The following is a 9618-nucleotide window of genomic DNA, read 5'->3' on the forward strand; positions in this document are numbered from 1 at the left end:
AAAAAAAAAAAAAAGAGTAAATGAATCCTTGATGTATGACATTTTAGACTCACATCTTAGACTCTCTGCCCTGTAGGTCAGCTAACAAGCTCACAATCCATACAGTTGACTGACTTTGCTTTCTTGCCTTCTCTGTCATTCCATGTTCAGGTCCCTGAATCAAATGTAAAAACATCCATCCTCTTAATTTCCAAGGCCCCTGACTCTGAGAATACCTTACAGCTGTTACTTTTCTCTCTGCATTTCCTCCATATTTCTTATGGCGGCCTGGCTTAGCCAACAAGCCTCTGTGCTTCATGTTCACTGGCTTTACAACAGGGGCTTAGCTGGGGTCGGAGCAGGAGCAAGCTCATAGGATTTAGTGTAGTAGTCTTTTCCTACAAACAAGGGGGCTAACCACAGCACTGCATATTGTGTTTAAACTGTTAAAAGCCAAGCACTGGCGGCCTGCATCTGGCATCCTAGCTACTCAGGAGGCTGAGATCTGAAGATGGCAGCTTGAAGCCAGCTGGGGTAGGAAAGCCCATGAAATCTCTTTTATCTCCAATAAACGACTCAGAAAAGGCCAGAAGTGGTGCTGTGCCTCAAGTGGTAGAACTCTAGCCTTGAGGAGGCTCAGGGACAGCGCCCAGGCCCTGAGTTTAAGCCCACAGGACTGCCCTCCCCCCCCAAAAAAAAAGTCTAAATATTGGGCCAAGGAATAAGGATACAACAAACTCTTTCTGGGTGGTCAAGAAAGGAGGTAGGCAAGGGGGAAAATGAAGATGCCAAGCAACATAGGATATAAGCACACAGAATGGAGATGAGGGCCTGACTCACCACTCCAGGCTTCCTGTTTGGTCCTTAATGGACAGCAGTTGGAAGGGGAAGAAAAAGTCCTCAGTGCCATTTGATTGGCCAATGAGTCTCTCAGTTCACATTGGTTGGGAAGGCTGGGGAGGGATTTCTGAGACCCAGAGCTCATTGGCTTAGAGGGCTTCTAGAAAAGAGACCCAGAAAGATAGGCACTGGTGACTCACACCTGTAATCCTAGCTACTCAGGAGACTGGGATCTGAGGATCACAGTTCAAAGTCCATGAAACTGTTATCTCCAATGAACCACCAGAAAACTGGAAGTGGTGCTGTGGCTCAAGTGGTAGAGCACCAGCCTTGAGCTGAATTGCTGAGGGACCGTGCCCAGGCCCAGAGTTCAAGACCAATGACAGACAAGGAAGGAAGGAAGGAAAGAAGGAAGGACGGAAGAAAGAAAGGAAGGAAGGAAGGAAGGAAGGAGTGAGTTAGGGAGGGAGGAAGGGAAGAAAAAGGAAAGAAAGAAAGAGAGAAAGACAGAAAGCAAAAAAGAAAGAAAGGAAGGAAGAAAGGAAGGAAGGAGGCCCAGAGAGGATGGGATCTTCCCCTAATTGGGTGCTAGTGCACTCCTTTTCTCCTTGTATCCTGAAAAGAGCAAATGACTAATTTAGGGGTCTAGGGGGGCAACTCTACACGCTCATGTTCTCTATCTTCAGCAAGGTTCAATGTGTGGTCATCTGATTTCTGCATCACTGTCTGGCATGGAAGAGGAACCCTGTGAGGGTTGGCTGGTGTGTTCACTGGGTGTGAGGTCATTAAGCAGAGCTTCCCCTCTGCCTCAGCCATCACCTCTGTCTCTGACCTTCATCAAGAACGTTCTCATTCCAGGAGGTGTACATTTTGTGTGTGTGTGTGTGTGTGGTCCTCAGACTTGAACTCAAGGCCTAGGCACTGTCCCTGAGATTTTTCACTCAAGGGTGGTGCTCTACTTCTTAAGCCACAGCTCCACTTCTGGCTTTTTGCTGGTTAATTGGAGATAAGAGTCTCACAGACTTTCCTGCCTGGGCTGGCTTCAAATGGTGATCCTCAGATCTCAACCTCCTGAGTAGCTAGGATAACAGGTGTAAGCCACTGGCACCCAGCTGAGGCAGTATCCCTTTACAACCCCACTGTTGCTTCCTCCTTCCAAATACATTGGTTGTCAGATATTTTGTGCATTTGAAGGAATGAAGACAGCATCATGAGAAAAGTAAGAAATGCAAGGAAAAACTCCTCAAACACAAACTTGTTTGCTCAAGAACTAGCTGGAGACTTTGCAAACCCCGCCCGAACTCCAGCCCACTCCAGCCCCAGTTGTTGCCTCTGAATTTTATGTTATGTAGTAAATTTTATTCCCTCTGAATTTTCTTGTTCCTTTTTCTCACTGAAATATTGTCTCCTAAAAAAGGCAAGTTTCAGCATGGTGCTAGTGGTTCACACTTGTAATCAATTCTAGCTACTCAGGAGGCTGAGATCTGAGGATCACAGTTCAAAGCCGGCCTGGGCAGGAAAGCCTGTGAGACTCTGATCTTCAATAAACTACTCAGAAAAAGCCAGAAGTGGTGCCATGGCTCAAGTGATAGAGCACTAGCCTTGAGCAAAAGAAGCTCAGGGATAATGCCCAGGCCCTGGGTTCAAGCCCCAGGACTGGCAGGGGAAAAAAAGTGTGATTCCTGTTTTCTGTTTTTAAATTGGGCTTACTATGATTCTATCAAGTTAATTTTTTGCTAAAATATATTTGTATTTAATTCCCTGTAATGATCTATTCTAGGGATGGCATGTGGTTGGTGGATTCTCAGTGTTTGCTCATCTACTTTGAACAAATTTGCTGCAAACCTCCCTGTGGACATTGCTTCACACATGAGGTTGTCAGACCCCTTGAGCAGAAGGAATGACCCACAAGTGGTTTCACCAAATATAAGAGTGTCAAGTGTAAGCCAGTGTCCTCGACGGGAGTGCATCACCTGAGCACTGTGGATGGAGTCTTTGGGGGAAAGCATTTATCCTTGCTTTCCATTTGCTATTGCAGGATTATCAATATGGTTGAGTGGATTTTTTCTCCTCTTCACAAGCCTTTTTTTTTGGGGGGGGGGCTTTTTTTTTGTAGAATTGCTTTTCATTATTTTGCTTGTGTTTCTCTATTCTCTCCCTCACTACCTCTGTCCCTTCCTTCCTTCCTTTTCTTCCTTTATTTCTTTGCTAGTCCTGGGGCTTGAACTCAGGGCCTGGGCAATGTCCCTGAGGCTCTTTGTGCTCAAGGATAGCACTCTACCACTTGAGCCACAGCGTCACTATCAGCTTTTTATGAGTAGTTTATTGGAGATAAGAATCTCATGGACTTTTCTGCCTGGGCTGGCTTTGAACCATGATCCTCAGATCTCAGCCTCCTGAGTAGCTAGGATGACAGGTGTGAGCTGCCAGCGCCTGGCTATTATTTTTTGTGTGTATGTGATACCAAGGAATCAAACCCCAGAGCGTCATACATGCTATGGCAAACACTCTGCCACTTAGCCACATTCCCAGCCCAAATTTTTATTTCCTTATAGTAAGTTCATTCAAAATCCTTTTCTAGCGATTTGGAGTCATTGATGCTTTATCACCAACTGCATTCACCATGAAGCTCTAGACCATCAGGACTCACTCTTCCTGGATGTGACGTCTCTCCCCTCCTCCCCTCTCATCTCCTCTCAGCTTCTGCTCTCTCACTGCTGTTATCCTCCATCTGAGCTGTTGTTTCTTGAGTGTTCTTTAAAACACATTGGGTGTCAATCCAGTGTTTGCGTTGATGATCAGTGTCAGCCCTTCCTTCACTCACCCATCCATCTACCTTTCACACTTTGTATTCTACCTCAACACCTTCTCCTGATACACGTCTTTATTATTATTATTAGTAGTAGTAGTAGTAGTAGTAGTACAAAGAGGTTTCAATTCAGCGTGCCAATTTATGAGTACAATGCATCTTGGCCAATGTCATCCCTTTCATTGTCCCCTTCCCCTAAAAAAAACTCTTGAGACTGGTTTGCTAGTGTTGCCTGGTGTTCTTCCTCTGCTCACAAGTTTGCACATGTCTGACAGGGTGAAAGAAACTCCTCAGAGCGGAGAAGAATGAGAATTGGATAAGGTCCAGAAAACTCTCTCTCTCTTTGTTTGTTCATTTTTCCAGACGCAGTCTCACCCTCTAACCTGCAGCATAGCTCAGGCTGGCCTTCACCTCCTGAGCCTCCTGACTCAGCCACATAAATGCTGAGGTGATAGGTGTGTGGCGCTGCACCCAGCTGTACTTTTTTGCCTTTGAGTCTTTCTCTCAAGCAAAATGGTTGTGGATTGAACTGAATTTTGTACACACTTGGAAGGCACAAATGTGGAAACGTTTCAGCTGCTCCTGAAGAAAGAGTATTCTTAAGCACTTCTCAGGATGCTTTGATCTCCAGTCACATGAGAGATATTTTGTTCTGAGCTCATCATTTCATCTACTGACTGTCAGAACTCTTGGGAGGCACTGGGAATCAAATTGACTTTCCAAGCTCATTGCTGATTTTTATGTAAAATACTGATACTCTGAATGGTTATTAAACACGACCACTATTTTCCACAGGTTTTAGTATACACCTAGGATTCTGTTAACCATTCAAAAGCTCAAACTAGGCATTCTAGGGTCTCGGAGGAGGAGAAGCATAGGAGAGAAAGTAGGAAAACACGAATTCAAAATGTAAGACACATACATCACCCACAGACGAAAGCTCATATAAGAAGTGATATAAGAAGTAAAAGCAGAGTTAAGCACATGAAAAAAGACGAAGGTGACAACCAGCATCAAGACAGTGTAAGCTGCCCTGGTCTCTGGGGAGCCTCTGTGACAGTGGCTGGAGGTGTGAATCTGCTGCTGTCTCTTGTGGTGTCTATGCAGGAGAAGAATCACGGACCCACTGGCCCAGCCCACAAGGCCAATAAATATGGCATTAGAGACAAACAACAAGAAAACAAAGCCCACAGTACTGCCTAAGGATGAGCAGAACCACTGGTTGTGGGGATGGGTGTGGTTGTGCTTGTACTGTGGACCTGTGAGTCTACTGGGAAGGTAGGTGCTTATTAGGGTGCTGTACACCCAGCAGGCACAGCAGGTATGACCAGTGGACCCCAGGACTTGTCTCCCTATCATAACCACCCTTCTTCCACTCCCAGGGATGAGTGTGAATGCCTGATAGGCGCTCAGAACACAGGTGGAGCACAGCACGGCACTGTGAGCAACATGGTTAATGTAGTAGACCACCTGACATCCAAGACTAGACCGGGGATGTCTTGAAACGAAAGCCACCATGATGAGAGGAATCCCGGTGGTGAGAAGTAAGACATTGGCCACAGCCAAGTGACAGAAAATCACTTGTGTGGGCCTCGGTCTAGACACATTGTAGAAGAAGAGAAGGACATTGGCCAGAGTCCCAACTATAATCTGAAAAGGCAAGATGGCAATTACAGCCATGTCCGCTGCCTGTTCTCAGGGCTTCATGTGGAAGTGATGGCAGCAAAGGCCTGAGCTGAAGAGTGAGCTGAGCCAACACTGTCAAGAATGTTCCTAAGTTGTCTGGCCTTGTGGAAGATTTGGGAGACATACCAGAGTCAGTCTAACATGGGAGCCACCCACTGATAGCCATCACAGAGTTCACGTTCATAACTTTCCAGTCTTCTTTTTCTTTCTGATTTATTTTTCTGTGTATAGTGGTATGGAGGGCCTCATGCATGATAGGACAATACTCTACTACTAGGCCACATTCCAAAGTTCCCACCAGACTGTAACATCGGTGCACTTGAGAGTCTTGTTCGACAGCATGGCTGAAATAGAAGAGATGTTTGAAAAGGACGCACTGAGTAAATGCATCAGGAAAGGGGACTCAAGATGGTGTGTTGTGAAACTCTTGTATTCCCAGTCCTGAGTTGCTTGTGGCAATCTTTAGTCAAGATGATGAAATGCAAATCCATGTGACTTCTAACTTTTAAAGTTAGCAAACTGGTTTGATCCTACAGTGACAGAGCCAACATTTTGAATGTCATGGTCTTAGAGAATCAGAGACTTTGGAAACAAATACCATTAGGGGGAGAAAACAAGCACAGATTATAATGTTATATTGAAAAACTAATTTTAGCTTATCTGGCCATTTTTCTTTAGAACGCTTACTTTTTTTTTGTTTGTTTTTTTGGGTCTCATCATGGGGCCTGAACTCTGGGCCTGGGCGATGTCCCTCAGCTCTTCAGCTCAAGGCTAGTGCTCTACCACTTGAGCCACAGCGCCACTTCCGGCTTTTTTCTTTTTGCTCATGTGGTGCTGAGGAATTGAACCTAGGGCCTCGAGCATGCAAGGCAAGTGCTCTACCACTGAGCCACCTTCCCAGCCCCCGGCTTTTTTCTTTTTGCTGAGCCACCTTCTCAGCCCCTAGAACGCTTACTTTTTAAACATTTGTTTTTTATTAACTTGTATGATCAATATAAAAATGATAATAATTCTAATATGTAATGTACATTATATTGTATTACAATGTACATTAGATAATTCTATTTTACCTATTATGTCATATACATTATGCATTTTATATTATATATATGTATTAGTGAGCTTCATTTAATGTTTCCACCACATCTCAGGCAGCATTCTGTGGAGTTGGTAACTCTCAGAATACACAAGGAAACCCTTTCAGGTTTTCTCATTCTAATTAACTGAATCTTAACAGTTTCCTGATCTTCTGTGAGGCACAACGCTGGAGTCCCTCACAGTCTGTGCTGCACTGTCCTAAGACCACAAAAAAAATATACTGTCCTGTGAGTCTTGGCTTTCCTCTCCCGCTCCTCCCTGCCTTCTGTGTGTGGCTGTGATGCTGACTGCTAGGGGTTAAGAAGGCTCCACTCCCCCTTTGAGGACCTATTTGCCCCTTGGCATCTGTGTGCTCAAGAAGTGACTCAGCCCAGTCACTGTTTTCAATCTCTTCTCATGTGTCAGTGTCAAAGTTGGGTCTGATTCTTTGTTTGACCCTGAAATTTACCATTCAAAGCAGTCTAGTTACCAGACTCACAATGCTCTCCTACAGTAGAGCTTCGAGTGAGACGGTTCTTTAAGAAATAATGAGAACAGACTCACTCATTGTGGGAGGAGTAAAAGCTTCAGAGGGAGAGAGGGAGTCTTTCTTCTTCACCTGTAGTGTTCAGCATGGCCACATGCAAATACTGAAATGCCTTCCTCTGGGAAATGCCCTGTGCCCTGCATCCTACTCCCTTGATCTAGCCACACTGAATTTATTTCTGCTTCCTATCTCCCCATTCCTGTGGGGGAAGCGGGGGGATATTCACCTGTCTCTCTTGTTCTCCAAGCCCAGAGCCTTTCACCTGCTCCTGTGCACCTTGTAATCATCCTCTCCGCAAATTAAGGGTTTGTTTTGCTTTGCTTTTAAAAAATCTTTCTTTTCATCTCTCCTCCCTGGACCCTGACGGACGGGGGGAGGCAGTGCTGTCCTCCTTTTCAGCCTGTATCTGGCCACCGTTCCTCCTCTGGGCACCCCTGCTGCTGTTTCGCCTCCACCTCTAAGAACAGCAGGAAAGAGATGTGGACCTGCAGACTCCCGTCCTCTCTGCATTGCACAAACTCACCTCCCAGCGTCGCTGGCCAATGTGCACATGCCAGGATGCACGTCCTGACTCCTCCGTTTCTGATGAGACACTTCGCTGTCAAGAAAGGAAGAACAAACATATTAAAGCTAGGTGTGTCTGACTCTTCCCTGAGGCCTTGCTGCTCCAACAGCAAGCCCCAGGAACTCCTTCTCCCCGCTCTTCTTGGATCAGCACGGGAGTCAAGCTGACTCTGAGCCCTGTGCGGGTAGAACGTGAAATTGCTTGGAGCACTGTGGCCTGGGAGCTGAGGCTTGGAGCTGAGGCCCGCATGCACACAGGGAGGCTGAGGATGGGTGCAAGGGCCTCAGCCGGAAGCCTACATCAACCAGTGCTGACAAGACAGAGAAAAGTCATTTGAAACACAGAGGCAGGTTTGGTGGCTGTGGACATTCAAAGCATGACTCATGTTCTAAGGAGACTACGGCCTTTCTTTTGTTGTGTTTTCAAGATGCAGTGATTTGCAGGGAGCTTTCATTGGCTGATCCCAGATCCTGGCTTCCTTTTCCTGCCCAGCAAGACATGAATGAGGATGCTCAGAGTGAGGTAGGTCTCGCATTTGTCCTGAACCTGACTGCTACACAACCACAGTTCTGATTCCTCCCCAGCTGCACTAAACATAAGAAAGCTCTCGCCTAGCAGGCCTGGGCTGCCAGAGCTCTGTGGCCCAAAATGCTCCGTACGATTGTTCTGGGGCAGCTGCCACTGTAGTTATACAGACAGAATTCCCCGATCTGCCCCCCCACCTCCCAGGTGCCATTAACCTGTCACCTCTGGTGTCAGGGACATTGTCCATGGAGAGTCAGAGACATCTTCCATGAGGAGCAAAGTTCCTCCCAGTGCGAAAATATGAGCTGCCTCTTCTGCGCCTAACTTTTGCAATTAGTGAGAAGATCCTAATGAGCAGCTGAGCCAAAATCAGAAAGAAGAGGCTTGAGTCCTTGAAAAAGAGTCTTAAATATGCGGAATCAAAAGTCACTGCAGGTCTGGAAGGAGTATGTCCATGCAAAGCTCAAAGGAGAGACAGTGTCTTTCCACTAAAGCAACAACCATATAGTCAAAATCTCTGAGGCTCTACCCTTTAGATTTCTGTTCTAATTCTATAATTTTTTCCCCATCTCCTTGTTTTAAGAATGGCTCTTTCTTGTTTTCCTGAGAGCTCAATGTGCATCATGAGTATGTGTATTGAGAATTACTCTGATCTTCTGATGTAAGCACTTATAGCTATAAATTTCACTCTCAGCACTACCTTTGTTGGGTCCTGTAGATTTTGATAAGCTATATTTCATTGTCACTTGAGTCTGTGCCATTTTTAAATTTTCATTCCTAATTTCCACAGTGAAGCACTGATTTTCAGAAGTGTGTTTCAGCCCCCATGTGTTTGAATCATTTTTATAGGTTTCCTTGCTAACAGTTTCTAATTTTATTCTGTTATGATCTGTTAGGATGCAGGAAACTATTCTGATCTTCCTTTTGGTACTTTCTGAGACTTTCGGAGAAGAGTGTGTGATCTTCTGTATGGTGGAATATTCTGGAAGAATGTATGGTCTTCTCTCAAGAGGAACATTCTAGAAAAATATGTAATCATCTGCTCTAGAGTGGCACATTCTATACATCTGTTACATTCCTTTCATAATGGTATTGTTTAGTTCTGAGATATCTTAGTTGTTTGGGGGCCTGTTTTATCTAATGCGTTAGGCACTGGGGTCAGACAGTATTATTGTATCTGGACTTGTCTGTCCCTTTATTTCCTTTTTGGTTTATAAACTTGGGGACACCAAGATTCGGTGCATATATATTTAGATATATTGTGGTATCTTCTGCATGAATTGTTCCTTTTATCTCTTCTGACTAGTCTGTGATTGAAATCTGCTTTGTACCCAGTATGGGTACAACTACTGCTCGTTGACGACTCCTTCGACTTTTAGTCTGTGTGTATTCAGTTGTGAGGTATATTTCTTGTAGACATAAACCTTGGGTCCAAAGTGCAATCTGTGTCTTCTGATTGGAGCATTCTCATGTAGGGTTATGACTGAGGGGTGCTTAACTGTTTATGGAGGTTCTGTGGAGGTGTTTTCCAGGTGATTCTAGTGGTGTTTGCGTGCTCACCCTCCTCTCTCTCTCTCTCCCTCCCCTCCC

General features: G+C 45.3%; 1 protein-coding gene across 1 annotated transcript; it reads right to left on the reverse strand.

Annotated features, from left to right (window-relative positions):
- Nucleotides 1–1464: 1464 nt before the first annotated feature.
- Nucleotides 1465–5308, reverse strand: LOC105999487 (vomeronasal type-1 receptor 4-like). Its single transcript, XM_013034518.1, has 2 exons — nt 4613–5308; nt 1465–1545 (listed from the first exon to the last, which is right to left on the reverse strand). Exons 1-2 carry the CDS (start codon nt 5306–5308, stop codon nt 1465–1467), a joined length of 777 nt encoding a protein of 258 aa, XP_012889972.1.
- Nucleotides 5309–9618: the final 4310 nt, after the last annotated feature.

Source organism: Dipodomys ordii, unplaced genomic scaffold (assembly GCF_000151885.1).
Source record: "Dipodomys ordii isolate 6190 unplaced genomic scaffold, Dord_2.0 Scaffold191, whole genome shotgun sequence".
Taxonomy (NCBI): Eukaryota; Metazoa; Chordata; class Mammalia; order Rodentia; family Heteromyidae; genus Dipodomys; species Dipodomys ordii.

Excerpts from the sequence above, each read along its gene's own strand:
- LOC105999487 (XM_013034518.1), bottom strand. The coding sequence starts at position 5,308 with ATGGCTGTAATTGCCATCTTGCCTTTTCAGATTATAGTTGGGACTCTG. Across the intron at positions 1,546-4,612 it reads TCACCTTCGTCTTTTTTCAT|ACAGTGATGCAGAAATCAGA; the intron begins GTGCTTAACTCT and ends CTTCCATGCCAG.